This window comes from Sebastes umbrosus, chromosome 17 (genome assembly GCF_015220745.1).
Source record: "Sebastes umbrosus isolate fSebUmb1 chromosome 17, fSebUmb1.pri, whole genome shotgun sequence".
Classification (NCBI taxonomy): Eukaryota; Metazoa; Chordata; class Actinopteri; order Perciformes; family Sebastidae; genus Sebastes; species Sebastes umbrosus.
The window spans coordinates 22,925,330-22,943,765 of NC_051285.1; the positions used below are offsets into that span (position 1 = coordinate 22,925,330).

The following is an 18,436-nucleotide window of genomic DNA, read 5'->3' on the forward strand; positions in this document are numbered from 1 at the left end:
ACAACAGATTAGCATGCTAGAAATTTCCAGAGCGGCACAATAATGCGAGTAATTTACAGCAAGTGTGACGAGAAAACCGCACTCTGTTTCATGACTGTCTCTTCATCTGTTTTTACAGGTGCTACTGTTGGACACTTGGTTAGTACTGCGACCAGTTCAAGTCAAACTCCCAAAAATACTTTACAGATTCCATTGAACACAGCGTGGAGCGCATGTCTTGATCGATGTTCTCTGATAGAGTCGGTAGTGTATTGGAGGTGCGACTGCTTTGCAGAGTCAGTGCCCTTACGGTGGGGACAAACAGCCCGCATGAGCAGTGCGTGGCGGCTGCCTCGCTGAACTGCTGCGTGATCAAGCGTGTGGCGTCCTCGCCGGACGCGATTCTGCTTCAGCGCTGCTGCTGCTGCCAGCCCTTACATTTCTACATTGAGTTCGCCTTTCACAATGGAAATTTCATTTCATTATAAATGTCATTCATATTTATTTTAGTAACACTTCATTTTACAGGTCCGCAAATTTCATGGTAATAAGGTAATAATTAGCAAGTAACCTATTTGAAATTTCTTTGGAATTACTGCCAAATTACCCCAATATTTACCTCAAAATTGATCGAAACTCCTTTATTATAAGCATTATTTAATAATTATATGCTAAAATAGCATATAATCGTTAAAATAGGGCCCTTATGCTTGAGAAGCTGCTGTGTGCTGCTCTTCATCGGAGGTGGAAAACCAAAACTAATAGAAGACACTTCTGATCAGGCACAAATTTCACCATTGTGTGACTTATTGTCTACACAAATGTAACCTGGTAGCTGATGTAATGATTCGGGGGAAGACGTTATTTGCTTATTATTTACCAGAAGACATGGAAATAAAGCATATAAATTAACTTTGTATTCTTTTCCTGGAAATGTATTAAATACATTATCAGCTATTGGGAAATAGCAGAATATAATTATTAAATAATGTTTATAATTAAGTAATTTTCGATAAATTTTGAGGTAAATATTGGGGTAATTTGGCAGTAATTCCAAAGAAATTTCAAATAGGTTACTTGCTAATTATCACCTAATTACCATGAAATGTACAGACCTGTAAAATTAAGTGTTACCAAAAAGCATGTGCTCATTGTAAATAATAGTAATAATCCACAATTAAAACCTGGTACTCAATTCATTCACGGAGACCTGCAAGTCACTGCATTTTCTACAACACTGTCCTGTAAATATTTCAGAATAAAAGCCTTGTGTTGACAAATTTAGGAATTCTGTTCACAGAAAAAAAAAATGATTGAGGGCTTTTATTTTGAAATAGAAGCAGGAAGTGTTGATTTAAAAATAAATCTTTACTTTTTTCATGTATGACATATTTTACAGATACAGACATTGAAACTGTAGTAATGTTGCTGGTATGATGTCAATATACTGTCAAAAGAACATTTTCATTGTCTGTTGTTGATGTGAACCGCGCGCAGCTCGCGGTAAAAATAGACGAGACCTCGAATCTCTCGCAGGCAGTGTGGCTGCTCTAAACTATTAATATGGGCGTCAAAATGAAAAAACAACCGGTTCCGCAGCCGCCAGGCGCTGCTGACGTTCCCATTGTGTCCCGGCCGTTAGGATCGGCAGCTAAAACTGCATCCGATAGAGAAGATTTTGTACATACATATATGTATACATGTATATACACATCATTTCCCTCTGCGCTCCATCCTTCCAGCTATTTGCCTTTTTTTTGACCATTTGATCATTTACATTCTCTGCAAATAGTGCAACAGCAAAACTTTTATCTTTTTACAGAGCAGAGTGCCAACATGTGGCACTGCACCTGTAGCCAAACTTTTGTTGATTTCTGCCAATCATTACACGTGTGGCAAAGTTCAAAATAACTACATACGTACAATCAAAGGGTGAAGCCTGCAAACTCTTGGAAGGACTTTTCTTTTGCTGTGTGCAAATTTGTGTGTATTCACAACGGATTCACTGTGTTGCTGTATATATGGCTTCTGCTCATTTATGGCTCCTTTTTCCCTTTGTACCTATATAGCCAGGCACGGTTTCTTACCCACAGTGAAAATAGGTAAATATCTCATTTTTTAACTTTTAGTGTGTGATACTACCATATTATGGTAAGTGAATACTGAATAATGATATTTTTGCTCAAGGCCACAGATTTCTGCGCATCTTAAAGATGCCAAACTAGACTTCTACCATCTTCTCTTCCATCCATTCCAGGAAAATACAGTTTGGTTTGGGGAGAATATGGCATGGTGAACAAAGTCGCTTTGCTTTTAAAACGTGGAATTCAATTTTGTATTGAAAACTTAACACTAACCATTTGTCAGTATGGTTTTTATGGAACTGGGTGACCCTATGGACACTGGAGGACAATGTGTTGCCCTAATAAGCACATACCTCTTCCTTCTGTTCTCTCCCCTGCCATTTAGGCTAGCTCTGCTTTGGGGTCACAGTTTGCTTTGGGGGGACAGTTTGCTTTGGGGGGAGAGTTTGCTTTGGCTGTGCTTTGGATGCTGTTGCAGAGGCAGAGGCAGAGGAGGAGGTGGAAGAAGAGGAGGACGAAGAGGATGAACTCCATCGGGTCTCTACACCTGTGCTCGTCATCTTCAGCTTTCTGCGTTTTGCGAGGGGAGCGTTGTCGACACTTTTCAGAAAGAAGCCCTCCCTCTTACCACGGTTGAAAGCCTGGCGAGGGAGGGAGAGGAGCAAAGAAAAAACACATTAAGTTCATGCAATCATCTATTTTAAGAACTTTGCCAAATTTTGCACACAATGCTATTACCTTGTAGGTGGCGTTGACATAGGTGCGGACAGTAGGCCCACTAGACTCTAGCACATCTGGAGTGCACAAAGGAGTGGTGGACATGGATGCTCCGCCCTGCAGCCAGCTGTTCTCTTTCAGATCAGAGAGTTTGAGACGCATTTCTGGGTCCACTGTCAGTAGGCCTAAAATCATAGAGGACGCGGAGAAAACAGTCAAAGACACACAAGGACAAGAGAACAAGATAGAAGGGATGCACACAAAACAAGCCGACTCGCAAAGAGGGGATTTGGAGTAATCATTCCTCTGCCGACGAGTCCTACAAACAATGGAAACTCCATATAGCCTGTTTCACAAACCTGAATATGGCAACTCAGTGGTTGTGTGGGACATTTAATAAAAAAATAAAAGTAGAAGCACGTCATTTGAACACATTCTGTGGCACTGCCACGTAATGCGCTGTCAAGAGGTCGTGGTCATTTCACGTGTTTCTGTGAAATCACGTTGCGCACACACACACACACACACACACCGCAAGCCGCGGTGCTTGAGCTTGCTTGTCTCTTGTCCAGGTGGGGTTCGGGTGGTTGATTAATGCATATTGCTGGTCGGGCGGTGCAGTGCGGATTGGCTCTCATAACTGAGTGGGTGCGAGTAATAACGTTTTTGTGCCATTCTGTGTTTGCTAGCTTGCAGACAGTGGATGCACACCTGTGTGTTTAGTGTACGGAGCATGCATTGCTGTGCAGACCACATCTAGGCGACCCAAAATTTATTGAGAATCTAAATTGATACGGGGGCCGGATCTGGCCCATGGGCGTTGAGTTTGACACATGTGCTCTAAACCATACACCATCACATTCTCCAACAGGGCAAGCAGAAACTCCACCGAAGCACGTACTATGTTAGTTAGCAATGTGACCTTATTAACTGAGCAAATGTGTCATTTAAAACATACTATATCACATACCTTTAACAAGCTCTTTGGCATCCTCCGATACGCCCTTCCAGGCCTCCCCCTCCAATGAGAAATCGCCCTCTTTAATCTTTTGCATGATGTCAGCAGCAAAGGATGAGGTCATCCCCCGCTGCTCACTCTGAAACGGCACCTGGCCTGACAGCATGGTGTACTGATGAGAACACACACATTCAGAGTCATTAGTACTCCAGTTAGCCTTAATGGTGTGATAGAATCAGCGGTTTTTAGGTTAAATTACCAGAATGACCCCGAGACTCCAGAGGTCACAGGCTTTGTCGTATCCTGCGCTCTCAAAAAGTTCAGGCGCGGCGTACTGCAGCGTGAAGCAAGGTGTCTGCAGGGGGGCGCTGCCTGCAGGGCACAGGCGGGCGAATCCAAAATCTATTACTTTCAGCACAGAGTCCTCCCCCTCGCCTGCAAACAGCACGTTCTGCAAGAGAGACAAATACAATTCCATGATCATTCTCTCTTATTTTTCTTTAATTTTTACACTCCTGACAGAGCAAAGACTACTAAATACCACTCGTAAATACTAGCACTACCACTAAATACTACAATCTGGTATGTCTCTGGCATTTTTGTGCCCAGTGCAGCACATCATGGGGTGCAAACGTGGGAGTAGAGGGCAAACAGATGGGAGTTTCACTCAAATGAGGCTCTGCAAAATTAGTCGTTGATATATTTTTTGGTGAAAATAAGATTAGATGCCGGAGGACAACATCTATTTCCACATCTGACCGTGATTCATCATTTGGCGATTCTGTCAACAAGCGCAAACTCAATACTTAAAAAGAAATGTGCAGGAATTATGGAATAATGTAGATAAACAGTTTTAATTAAACACTCTCCAACCAGTAAATGAATTTAGATTGGCATGAAAAATAAAAGTTTATGCGATTACGACAGGCGTCTCAGTAAAACACTCTGTGCGGAACTAAAAGTTAATGGGTGATTCTTACCGCTATCTGTCATTCACAGCTGCTTTAAACTCCCTCCGTTAATTAAATCCCACAGCCATCTGAAGACGGCAGGATATGTGTGTGATAAATCTGCAGCCTTCATTTTGAAAAGTGCTGCGCCGCAGTGGAGACATTATGCCCTGTTGTCCACTGTGATTACCACGATTAAATCATGTGCAAATGATGCAGCAAAAAGAGCCACACTAACATCCCCACACATCAAACAAGTCGGTTATAACTCTGGATTCAGACGGTTTATGCGAGACATCCTCGGGGCACACGGAATACATGCAGTTCACAGTGGAAAAATACTGAGACAATTAAAACTTCACTCTGTTCCTCGTTCCCACTAATTCTCTCTCCATCACCACATTACTCTGGGCCAATGATTCCACTCACCATGGCTTCCTTTCTAACATCGAACTTCTCTGGAAAATCATTTCTAATGACTGAAATGTATTTTAAATTTCAACATGATGTGATACAGTAGAATTATGGATGCAATGACTGATGGACTGATGTTTTCATATGAAAGGAATCATACATAGATGCGTGTGCCCTGGACACTCGATGCTATTGTGTCATTAGAGTCAAGTCATCAAAGCCCAGCTCACCTCTGGTTTGAGGTCTCTGTGCACGACTCCAGCCTCGTGCATGAAGCTGACAGCTGACACCAGGCTCTGCAACAGCTGACTGGCCTCCGCCTCTCCAAACAGTTTCTTCCTCTTGATCCTCTCCAGCAACTCCCCACCTCGCAGAAGCTCCATCACTAAATATGTGTGGTACTGATGGGGAAGAGAGAACAAGAGTTCATACTAAGGATGTCACAATACTCTGTTTTCTACAGTACCACAGGTACCGTAAGGGCTTGAAACTAACGGCGGGATGATAGAGAATGGGTTTTGGACGCAGCAAACTCACTATCGACATGTCTGGGTGACGCACTCTATTTTTTCCCAGATAATGCTACATTGTGAACAAGAACTCCGTGTTGAAATCGGCAGGATGAGAGCTAGTTAACGATAGCTGTTAGCTCCATGCAGGATTGTGCTGCTTACTGGCTGTTAACAGCTAATGTTAACTGGCTGTCATCCTGACGATTTCAACACAGGAGGTGCCATTGATTTACATTATGATGCGTTCATATGATGCTATATTCAGTACAAATTAGTATTGGGCGAAGGTAAACTTTAACATTATCATGAAGTAAATGTAATCTTGTAAAATGTAGTTTTTGATGAGAAACTTTAATAGATACAGTTGTTCGAAGGAAATGTTTTCACGGCAATATACTGTAAAGAATAAGAATGAAAATGTGACTAAAACTAATCAGCGTTTTCATCTTAAGAATAAGATTGATTCTGTGTATTCAGTGTATTCACTATTTGTTGTGTTTATGTTGTGTCAGTACATCCGCAGTAGGTGTCCTCCACTGTACCTGATCAGTGTAGACTTCATGCAGCTTGACGATGTTTGGGTGAGTCTCACATTGCCTCAAAGCAGCGACCTCCCTCTGGGTGTTTGCCTCCATTCTAACACAGACAACACAGTCAGTTAACACGTGTTAACAAAGGACATTCTGTGACTTTTACCATCAGACAGAACAGTGATATTGTCGCTGTAGCAGCATCACATCTCCGCTCACCTGCGGCTGACGATCTTGACGGCGTACTCGAGGCCACTTTGCTTGTGTCTGCATTTCCTGCACACAGAGAAGCTACCCTCTCCGAGTGGTGGCCCATGAAGACAAAGCTCATAGTGCTGAAAAAACTGGGATTCCTGAACAAAGAAGGGATGAGTCACATTGAGCTGTTAAAGGAGATGTGCTGTGTTTGTTTGCTTCCAGCTGTGTTAAAAACACCTGACTTTGGTGACCAATATGTGATACAACCTGAACAGTCAATATTTATGTACCTGAGAAGGGTTCGCTATAGAGGAAAATGTTTTGATTTATATAGAGAATCTATTTGCATTTACACTCAAATGAAACTGTGCTGCTCGGCATATCAACGTCTATCCTTTATCATCTATCACTGCAATCATACTGTGAGATTTTAATTTCTATAATGAGCTGTGATACACATATTTGTTATTAAAAAAACAATACAAAGAAATCAGTAGGTCAGATTTCTGGCTGAAAGATTCCTTAATAGATCTCACTTCTCAGCGTTTTGTAATTACTTATTTGCACTAGGGTTATACTGTATGTTATATATTGCATGTCTTAATGCAAATATTTGTAAATATTTCTTATATTCTCATTTCTTATTTTTATTATTTACTTATATTTCTGTACATACTGTACATTGTGTTATATATTGTAGCATTATATACATAATTGACATGCTACATACTCCTTTATTTCTATTTTCTTAGATTTCTTTATGTTTATATAAGAGCAACTGTAACGCAGCAACTTCCAACCCAGGGATCAATAAAGTATTTCTGATTTTGATTCTGAAAAAAATACAATAGCTTTACAATAACGAAAAAAAAAAAAAAACATCAGCAAGATAAACTGACCTGAAATTTTCCATTCCTAAACAGATACTATAACACTGTAAAATGTTATCAGAACAGAGTCTCCTGATAATTGTTATACGTCTTCAATATTGCCTAGCCCTTGATAAAATACGACAAAACATTCTATGAAATGAGGTCAGCCAACTTCGGTTAATAAACTAGTTTCACTTCCTCTCTCTCTTCCTTCCTGTCTGTCCTGATTAACAAACACTGTTGAGCGCTTTTTAGAGCAACAACTAATGCCCAAGTCACTCTGAACCTTAACCCAAAATGGCTTTATAAAGAAAAGACCCGTACCTCTAACATTGCACTGCGTTGGACAGAGGCTGAAGCTGGGCGGTCAGCACCGATCTGGGATTGCACAAAGTCTCCCATGACTGCGTTCTTGTTGAACAGGATGGAGGGAGCAACAAAGGAGTAACCCTAAAGTGACAGAGAGGTAATGTTAGGTGTATGTCGAGGTAGTAGACTTTGAATAATCTGCTTTGAGAGCGAGAGAGAGAGAGCGAGAGAGAGAGAGTGAGATTGAGAGTGAGAGTGAGAGAGAGAGAGCAGACTATCTTAAAATCACACACGATTAAAAAAAACACGAGCCTACCCCAAACACACAACTGTAATAATATAAAAGGAATTTAAAACATCTTATACCACAATCTGATTTATTATTAGGTGAGCACAAACTTTGTCAGAATGGTATTTTTGAGATGGTGGTTATAGGTATTGTATTTTGGACATCCAGCTTTTATAAGGGTCAATGTTGAAACAGCAGGGACTAACCTGGAACAGGCGGTCAGTGCTTGGCGGCGTGGCCGCCGGAGAGTAGACGGGATCCATCCCAGTGAATTCCTCAGCAAAGTTCCCCACATCCAGTTCACTCTTCAGCTCTGGCTTGAATGGACTTGCCACCTTCTTCTCTGCAAGGTCAGCCCAGTTCAGTCCCTGTTAGGAGACAAAAAAGCAGATGGAGAGAGTTATGGATAAATGAGAAGAGGGGACAGGGGAGGAGAGATATATGAGTGACTGGAGGTAAGTAGGACCTTGAAGAAACTATGCGCTTTGATGTCTTCACACCCTCGCGGTCCAGAGCCCAGCCTCCTGTGGGGATCTTTCACCAACAACTTCCTCAGCAGGTCCTGAGCAGTGGGTCCGATCATAGAGGGGAACGGTGGATCACAGCGCAAAATACGTCTGAAAGAAGACGGGTGGGAAAGATGGTCAGGGAAATGAAATAATGCCCATTTTGTTAATATAGTACCCTCATAAGACATGATATGACAAATCCTACAGCAGATGTTTTCTGTGTTCAGAATAATCACATGTATAATTATGCATTTGTGCTAATAAGATTAATGAGAGAATGTACTGCCAACACAATGGCTGAGGTCATTTTTCTGACCTGAGAATAACGAAGGTTGATAATATGAATACACGTGTTATGGAGATGGAGTCAGCTGCACTCACTTTGACACTTCACTCTGGGAGTTCCTCTCCCCCTCCAAGGTAAAAGGAGATGCGCCCGTCAGAAGCTCAAACATCAGGATCCCAAGGCTCCACCAATCCACCGACTGAAGGAGAAGACAGGTTAAAAATCATTACATAAAGGAAGGAGAACAAAACAGGAGCAGATAAGGCACTACTGTGTATTTGTTCAGTAGAACCTGGGTTGTCTGTTAAGATACAGATTGCCTTCCATCCATTACCACAAATGTTAATCTTATCTTTGATCTAATGTATGGTACATCAGCCTCCGGGGCTTCTCAAAGTCCGGACCAAGGTCTGCATCCAGACCGAACGGCAAGTCTATCCGTGAATCGTAAATACATTATGAGGTGTACCGTTTTCTATTTTGAAATACATTTTCTATCGATCAATACATTGTTAGTGATGTTGAATATACAGTATAGCTGGAGATCATTCACAGTGATCCAGTCACCAGATTAATTGAAGCTAAATTAGCAGAGTTTCAGGAGCAGGACCACGCCTCAACCGTGCCACTTCCTGCATTTCCATAAATACCCGCCTAACCCACTCCTCCTGTTCTGCTCTCACATTCAGCGCCCCTCCCTCCCACTCCAGCTCTTTTCTTCCTTCCACCCCGCCCTCTCCCTCTCTCTTCCTCTCCTCTACGTATGGTCCTGATGGGGTTTGTCGTGACCGGGCGGATTCCCTGTCCAAGTTTCCCCACAACAAGCCATCAAGCTTTGCATATCAATCATGCTTTTCTGTAGTGAAAGTGGTTTCAATGTGGCCATCGTTGTCATGGCGACGTTAACTGCTGGCGAGTGTTGTGTGTCATGTTCAAGTATTAACGTTACTCTGAAGAATTTGCTATCAGCTCCTAAATCACAGACACAGAATGTGTCTCGTTTTCTCTAGTACACAATTTCTACGACTAGTGTCAGAGACAGAAATAATAACCGTCTGAGCCGTGTCTGCCACGGTTTCATGCTGGCCCAATGGGTAAGCAGAGTAGGGCGAGCGGATTGTTTTTTATTTGTTTTGACTGAGGTCTCTGAATCAGTGCAGGAACTGAGTCGCCATTTCTATGATTTCTTTTATGTTTCTTAAAAGTGCAGTGTGTAGGATTTGGATGCATCTAGCGGTGAGGTTGCAGATTGCAAATAGGTGAAACTTCTCCCGTGTGCCAAGCATTTAGGAGAACTACGGTGGCCGACGCAAAAACGCGAATGGCCCTATCTAGAGTCAGTGTTTGGCTTGTCCGTTCTAGGCTACTGTAGGAACATGGCGGCCAGCTCCATGTAGATATAAACGGCTCATTCTAAGGTAATGAAAACGCAACGATTCGTATTTTCGAATGGTTATACACTAAAGAAAACATACTTATTAGCATTATATTCCATCCTCCTAAATGTTACACACTGTTCCTTTAAGTGAGTTGATTAAATATTATTTTGTTATTGCCAATCATTCCGGACTTCTGCCCTTGAATAAAAAAAATCAGATGCAGGTCTTTGAGTAATAAGTTGAGTGACATTTTTTCCGTGCCTTGGATAGGCACCACAGTTACCCAAAGCCATGATGACACTTACAGTCTTTAACTGCAATTTAAATATCGACGGCTAAATGTTCCAAGTCACAATGGATCTCAATGGAACAATTACTTTACAGGTGCCTTAATGTCATACATTTACCTTGCCATGCCCAGATTTCCCCCTGATGATTTCAGGTGCCATGTACTCAATGGTGCCACAGAAAGAGTAGGTCCTTTCCTTCTGCAATGAGGAGAAAGGGAAGATAAAGTATAACCATAAAAACAAAATATTGTCTGATTGCGATAACATATAACACAAATTTCTGTGTCATTGTCCACAATGTTTACATTTTGGTATCATGTTTACATACCTCTTCTTCCAGAAACTCTTTGCTGAGCCCGAAGTCTGTCAATACCACATGGCCTTCGCTGTCTAGAAGAATGTTTTCCAATTTGATGTCTCGGTACACAATCGCAAGCTGAACAAAAGACAGTGAAAACTTACTAGTTACATTCATGATAAGTGCAGTATTATGTGAACAGAGATGGCATGCAGTATACACAGAGGAATATAGTGAACATTTTTACAAGCAAAGACGACAAAAATGACCTATTATCTGCTGGTTATTTTCAGCAATCCCATTCAGTAGTTCTAATCCTTTAACTTGTCGACGTAAACAACAGCCCAGACGGCAACACAAACTGAAGCGCAACCCCCTAATTGCAACATTACCTCAGGAAATGAGAATACTAGTCACCATGTGTGCTTTTGTTTAGATGGTTTTATTTGATGCCATCCAAAAGGAACAACTCATAAAAGTCAAGAATTTACTATCACAGTGTTTTGCAATATGTTTTATTTATTTAAATGTTGCACTGTGAATCTAGTTGGCCTGCCAAAGGTCATAACTTACAGTTACAGACTGCTGCTAATTAATAAAAACAGGGGATGTACTCGTAATGTTCTCAAAACAAACTTTTAAAGTGCACACAGTCTACCTTCCTTCCATACTGTGGCTTGTGCACATCCTTTAAGAAGACATTAGGATCTTTAAATAGCAGTTGCTTAGCTGGGTTTAGAGCCAAATGTTCAGCTACAGTAGTTGTGAAATATTATTAGGTAACTTTAGTGAGCTAGAGAGTATTTCAGGCAGTAAAGTAACAGTCCAGAGGGTACTTCCTGCCCAGCACCAAATGACAGACAAAGTTAGCTAATATCTGGTGAAGAAAGTCAGTCACCAAATATGGCACCTACATTTGTCAGGCTCCAGTGGGGTAATAATGTTGCTCTGTGTCTGCTAAATTTGTGTAATTAGGCAACTGCTTGCCAACACGTCAGGCATAACAGTATATAAGGTCTGGGTCTGAAATTTACTTTTTCCGCTGCCTGCCACAAATGTAGGAATAACAATTTAGATCTGATGTCATTCAATGTTCGATATATATTTTACACAAAAAAAAATTATATGCCCTATTTTTCAGGGGACGGAGGGTAGTGTGTACACAGTACTGTACTTTGCTTTTGTCATCTATTGTGGATATTTGCATAAAAACACAATTCAAATGATTAGGAAATAAATGATGGTATCTCTATTTAAATATTTGCTTTGATTAAAAAAAAAAAATCTTGGCATTAGTAGTTTTAATGATGTATTATAAGCTTCTTAGAGCTGGTGTTAGGAAGTTTAATAGGTCATAATTCCCCCATATCTAATTTATATTGCTGTGAAAACAACAAAACCTGCTACTGCCAACAATTTACCCGCATTTGGCGGGTGGCGGGAGTTTGCATTGTCTTTCTTCTGCCCCCTGATATCCAAAAATTGATAATTGTAGCATTAATTTATAGAGCTGGAGGGAGCATCACCAACCTTGTGCAGGTGCTCCAGAGCCAGGATGATTTCTCCAATATAAACCCGCACCGCATCCTCGGGAAAGTGATCCCGCTGGTACAAATGAGTGAACATCTCCCCGCCGCTCACATAGTCTGTACTCACATACAAAAGCAGATACACAGGGAGCTTGAATAGACAGTACAAAAATTACACAAAAGACACATTATGCAACAGCAAACAGACAAACACTAATAGACAGAAACATGAAGAGAACACCTATTCAGCACTTCAAGACTGAGGAAACAAAGAGTTCTACATATGTGGTTGCAGCATGCCATCACTCACCCAGGATGAGATGTAGTTTGCTCTGCGTCTGAAAGGCGTAGTGGAGCGTTACCAGGAAGGGAGACTGGCGGATGTGCTCCAGCACTTGCCTCTCAGTGCGAGTGTGTTCTGTTGTCTTTGCCTTTTGAACGATAGCTGCCTTCTTTAACACCTAGGATAGTAATAGAAATAAACTTGACATGACACTTCATCATGTGATGTGCAAGTATTCTAAATACATTTCAAATAAAAGCAAAATCAGTGAATCATTTATGTTAAAAAAAATTTGTAAAAGGTTTCCCGTCTTGAATTTTAAACATTTAAATTTGTATCTAAGAAACTGTTTTGTGATCACATTTAGTTTTATACTGTGGTGGCAGTTTCTGTTAAAACAAGACACAAACCAACGTAACAACTTGTCTTTCAGTGAATTTAATAAAAAGGCATACATTAATAACTAAAACATCTGCAGATGGACTCACGAGCACAGCCACCTGTTGTGGACTGTGGCAAGTGAGCCCCGAATACAAAGAGTAGTCAGTATTTATACATTTAAAGCATAACACGAAGATAAGTGCAAAGAAGAAAAGAAGAGAAGGATAGAAAGTATATCAATGCGTCAGCACACAGCAGACAACAGAGCATCACAAGACATAACAAGTATTTCAACAATCTGTTGTTTGCAGTTACAGAGACCTAAAATGTCAGGTCACTGTCCTATGGTGACAAAGTTGAACATGTGAGGCCCTGAGATTATCTAAAGGTACAGTGTTAAACTGCAGATATGAAAATTGCCATTACAATACTTTACCTTCATAGCATATAGCTGGCCCACATCATGACCGGTGTTCTTCCTGACCAAAAACACTTTTCCATAGGCTAGACAAAGAAAAACAAATATTTCATCCAGTTATTCAAATTACTTCTAGTACAAAAGTGAAACTGAACAGGAATATATGCAAAAACATTCCCGCACACCAAATTTAATCAGGTGTTGTTTTGTTGACAGAAACAGCCTCTCAGATCTCTCATAGGGATTCATTATGTATGAGATCTAATAACAGAGACATCGACAGCATATGGTCTACCTTCTAAACATAACAACACAACAACTCCCAAATCTGGATATGAATGTTAAGAAATGTTTCACCGCAGCATTGAAGTCATCAGGGACGCTTTCCCTTTACAGTCTATGAACATCAATTATGAACACTTTGCCCTTAAGATATTTATCGACGGCAGGGAAATACATCATGTCTGCTTTGGGTTTACCTCATACTGACATCTTACTCAAGTTTTTCTTAAGGTTTGACAACAACTGCATCTATATTTCATGTATTTCACGCTTCATATAGACACTTACCTCCAGTGCCCAAGACTTTGAGCAGCTCAAAGTTCTCCATGCCGACCCTCTCCGTGTGACCCGTGAGGTTAGCTAGTGGCAGAAAGACAATACCTCAATTAAAACATCCAGTATATAGTATGTACAAAATTTCTGTACCCTGCAAACACAGACATTTTTTGTTTTAAAAAGACAGGCAGACACATTTCAAAAATGCATTATCATCTCTTAAAATATGCTGAAACAGGTGTCTGGCTTTTAAGAGATGACTTATTTTAATTGCGAGCGAGTCAATTTAACCCAGCGCATGAACTGTAAAAAAACATGTAATGGCAATGTAATAATATTATTTGTAGAACTTTTTGCACATCTAGTAACACAGTGAAAGGCATACATCTAATATAAATAAGTATTCAATTATCTTAGTCAGTGTTTTGATTCACTATTTAGCAGACAAAAGAACAGTTTCTTCCCTCAGGCTGTCACTCTGATGAACACTTAATCAGTCATACACTGTCAATAACCATCTCACACCAAATATCCACTGCTGCCATTATAGATTGTGATTTACAGTCTTTAATGCACATTTATTTCTGGAGTCAAATTTCATCCATGTATGTATGTACTTGGCAAAATAAACCTTATTCTGATTCTACTGTATTACAACTTATGAGAATGTTGCCTGCTGCATAGATTAAAAGGTTGTTACTCCTGTGACAGCTGATGAAAAATATCCAGTGACACCACTGATTATGGTTTGGCCGGATCTGCAATTCACCTGAAATTTTCCACTCACAGACTGAGGGAGTGTACAGCAGCAGTTCTCTGATTTATGTGATTCTTTCTGTGTAGATATTCTTTGAAGATTTACACTATAAATTATATTCTAGGACACATATAATGTCCATAAACAAACTAAAAGGCAGCAATAGGGCTTTTTTTCTATGCTCCAGAGTCCAGACCAAGTGATCCAAATTAATTAAGAGTAAACAACACAAACGGATACAGACTGAGTCGAGATTCCTCTCAGAAGGGAGTGCACTTATCCACAAGCACCTCAGGTCTGACACACATATCCTCTGAAAGCTTGGCACATGGGTGGGTATGATCTTTTCAGATGAACTACTTGAATGTATACTTAAGGACATGCAATCCAATATTTACACACACTGAGATGTTACAACTGTGTGATGTTATGCAACACAGTAAAGTAGTAAAAAAAAAAAGAAAATATTGAGAATACAATTTTGTGCGTTGCTCGAATTAGATGGTACTGTACATTTTGGGTTTGTGTTGTATTGCACTGCATTGTATTTATATGTGGAGAAGCAAGCATAGAGGAAACATGTTAGAAATAATGTAATGCAATCCAATATAATATTACCATTAGCTCCAGCTGCAGAAATGACTATATGTGGTTATTTTTTTAACTCTGCAGAGTTAAATCAACTCTCTGACAAAGCTTAAAATAAAAATCACAAATATTGAATAAATCAAATGATGGAATGAATTACAATGTGCAGGGTTTTTTGTGGTTACGCAGTGTATATAAACTGGGGAAAAAGAGTTCGGAAACTTGTGTTTGGTTGATTATTTCTCTGTTGTTACAATACTAATTGGCACTGGATTTACATCGTTGGAAAGCCTGTTTATTTACCTTCACAATGATGTCCAACTTGTAAGGATCATGCATTTGTGGGATGAACAGCACAGCTGATTATGTGGGTAGCGCCCAAGACTACACTGTTTACCATTGGCAGAGCATTTTGGCAATTTTTTCTTGGGCGATACCCACATAATCAGCTGTGCTGCTCATCCCACAAATGCATGATCCTTACAAGTTGGACATCATTGTGAAGGTAAATAAACAGGCTTTCCAACCATGTAAAATACAATGCCAATTAACATTGTAACAACAGAGAAATAATCCACCAAAAACACAAATTTCCAAACTTTCCCCCCCCAGTTTATATAACGTGCTTGATTACAAACAGTAAAGGTGACTTACCATTGGTGATCTGATGCTTGACGGTGCAGGCCTTTTCATTTGTTTTGGTATCGGAGTCATCACTACTATCAGATGCGTCCCCAGACATAACTTAAAGAAGAAATAGACTAATAGCCTATACAGACTGCTTCTTAATGCGAACTAGGTAGCCAAATGTTTACAAGATGTCACACACTACAAGCTCAGCTATTACAACACATCTATTGTAGCTGCATTGTGGAGAACACGAGGATTACCGAAACGACCAGACAGCTGTGTTTTCCAGACAATACTGCTGTCCTAACGTTAATCCCAATGCCTTCGACATCCTGCTGTTGATCTACATGTGATTGGCCGAAATCAATCAGCTAAACACAGACGTGCTATTCAGATTACAGCTTGTTTACTAGCTGCTTTATTTCACTATTAACTATAAGAGACAGATAAACGTGCTATTCAGATTACAGCTTGTTTACTAGCTGCTGTTCACTAGTAACTATAAGAGGAGCGATGAGCACTCGTGTAGCTACATGTTAATTACAGTGAAGTTTAAAGTGGCTAACGTTAGCATTAGCTGCTCAACAGAAGTCATTACTTACATTACTTAGTAATAACGTTATACATGGACGAATGATGGAAATAACGCGTTATTACGACGCTAGATAGTCAGCCTACTTGCTACAATAACAAGCTATGTTACCTGGAATGCTAGAATTAGCAAGCTAGCAGCTAGCTAACGACTTGCTGCTGTTGCCCGTCAAAGTTTGGACGTTAGCTAACGCTAATGCTAACGCTAATGTTTAGTTAGCTCTTCACATATCAGCCATCAAACCATAGTGGAAAAAAGGCCACTTTGGGTAGGTCCTTGTCTTCTTTGTCTCCACACTAGAGCCGAGTTAATAATCGGCCCATTATAATAAAAACATATGAACACCTCACTTTGTAGTTTTGTTGTCAGCGGATAGCTAACTAACAGCTAACTGCTAACTGCTAACACCAGGATGCTTCCGATACAACCTGGGCGACGGTCGGTCACGTGATCCCTCGGTGTGGGCGGAGCCTACGTCGCTCCATACCTCCGAGGAGCTGCTGCTTCAATTAGATAGAAACACATTAATATTCAATAACATTAGTTGGTGAATTTGTTTTCCATGATAGATTGTAGATAAATGGTGCACATTTCTTACCCACATAATAGATCTGGGTCTCTAGGACAATACATACATACAATAATAGCTCATTGGGGTTTTGTGGGGCCACACAGAGTCCTCAGCTGACCCACTTTCACTATATATTTCCACACAGTTGAATAGACATCTGCCACTCTTTAAATGCTGTGAACATAACCCTGTTCACATTCACATTTTTGCTTCTGAATACATATCTTGTTTCGTATAACCACAATACAAGTCGTACTAGTATAATAGTAGTCAGAACAATAGGCCATAATTCTATCATGTTGCATCATATTTCAATTATATATATATATTTTTAAAAAATGGTGGAAACAGGTGGTTCTAACTATTCAGTGATGTAGATGACAGTTTTTTAAAGAGGATGTCACTGCCTCCAAGATTCCCTATAATTTGCAATGAGTTGCGTGCACAACACACTTACACACCAAAAAAACTGACAATAACCTGATATTTTCAGGTGGAATTTCATTCATTCATTCTCACTGTGCAATATCATTTTCCACTTGTGCAATTTTGTTAATAGTCTGTTTATTGTCAATACTGTATATACTGCTCCTATTTTTATACTTCTTTCTATTAAAATGATTCATATTTTGTTAGACTTTGTTTAGCTCTCTTTTACTGTGTTAGCTGATGCATCTTGTTTTTTGCACTATACCCTTTGCTGCTGTACACTGCAAATTTCCCCACTGCTACTACTGATAAAGGAATATCTTATCTTACAACATACAGTAATAGCTCATTTGGGGTTTTGTGGGGCCACACAGAGTCCTCAGCTGACCCACTTTCACTATATACTGTATTTCCACACAGTTGAATAGACTACATCTGCCATCCTTTAAATGCTGTTGAACATAACCCTGTTCACATTCACATTTTTGCTTCTGAATACATAGCTTGTTTCTTATAACCATAATAAATGTCAGACTAGTATAATAGTAGTCAGAACAATAGGCCATAATTCTATCATGTTGCATCATATTTCAATTATATATATATATTTTTAAAAAATGGTGGAAACCGGTGGTTCTAACTATTCAGTGATGTAGATGACACTGTGTTTTAAAGAGGATGTCACTGCCTCCAAGATTCCCTATAGTTTGCAATGAGTTACGTGCACAACGCACTTAAACCTTCCTTACCTACATTCATTCATTCATGCTTTGCCTTCTCCAAAATAACCAGACCAAAATATGTGCGTCTTGGCACGGCAAACTGATTGTTTATATTTAGTTACTCTACTTTTTCATTCCAGCAAAAGTGGTCTTTTATATTTTTTCATTAAGTAAATATCTTTCCTGATCCTCATGTACCCTGCAGTGCTTTTATGCCACTAGGAGGATACAGAGGAGCCCAAAAGCTCCATGTTCACTGTGTGGCACAACACTGTGTGGAGAAAATCACAGTTTTGGAATATAATAATCAAATAAAATGTTTTTAAAACATTAATTATGATTCTTTGGAGATTTATGCACGTCTGTATTTCAGAAGAATTTGTTTTACACATATCTGGCACTGT

The 18,436-nt window shown here is 39.9% G+C and overlaps 1 protein-coding gene and 1 long non-coding RNA gene across 3 annotated transcripts in view; both read right to left on the minus strand.

Moving 5' to 3' along the window:
- LOC119475415 overlaps positions 1-18,436 on the minus strand; it is a 307,840-nt gene that overhangs the window by 78,661 nt on the left and 210,743 nt on the right. The gene's annotated exons all lie outside the window — the stretch shown is intronic.
- On the minus strand, positions 1,322-16,754 carry rps6ka4 (ribosomal protein S6 kinase, polypeptide 4). Of its 2 annotated transcripts, XM_037748068.1 has the most exons (18): positions 15,743-16,754; positions 13,756-13,827; positions 13,204-13,271; positions 12,414-12,564; positions 12,105-12,220; positions 10,605-10,712; positions 10,394-10,474; positions 8,703-8,806; positions 8,279-8,429; positions 8,019-8,180; positions 7,539-7,664; positions 6,364-6,497; positions 6,157-6,250; positions 5,333-5,503; positions 3,998-4,189; positions 3,751-3,910; positions 2,802-2,965; positions 1,322-2,704 (listed from the first exon to the last, which is right to left on the minus strand). In XM_037748068.1, the coding sequence occupies exons 1-18, from the start codon at positions 15,828-15,830 to the stop codon at positions 2,450-2,452; spliced, it is 2,397 nt and encodes a 798-aa protein (XP_037603996.1). In that variant the 5' UTR covers positions 15,831-16,754; the 3' UTR covers positions 1,322-2,449. The 2 variants fall into 2 exon arrangements, with proteins under 2 accessions (XP_037603996.1, XP_037603998.1); XM_037748070.1 differs by lacking the exons at positions 13,204-13,271; positions 13,756-13,827; positions 15,743-16,754 and adding an exon at positions 12,842-12,891.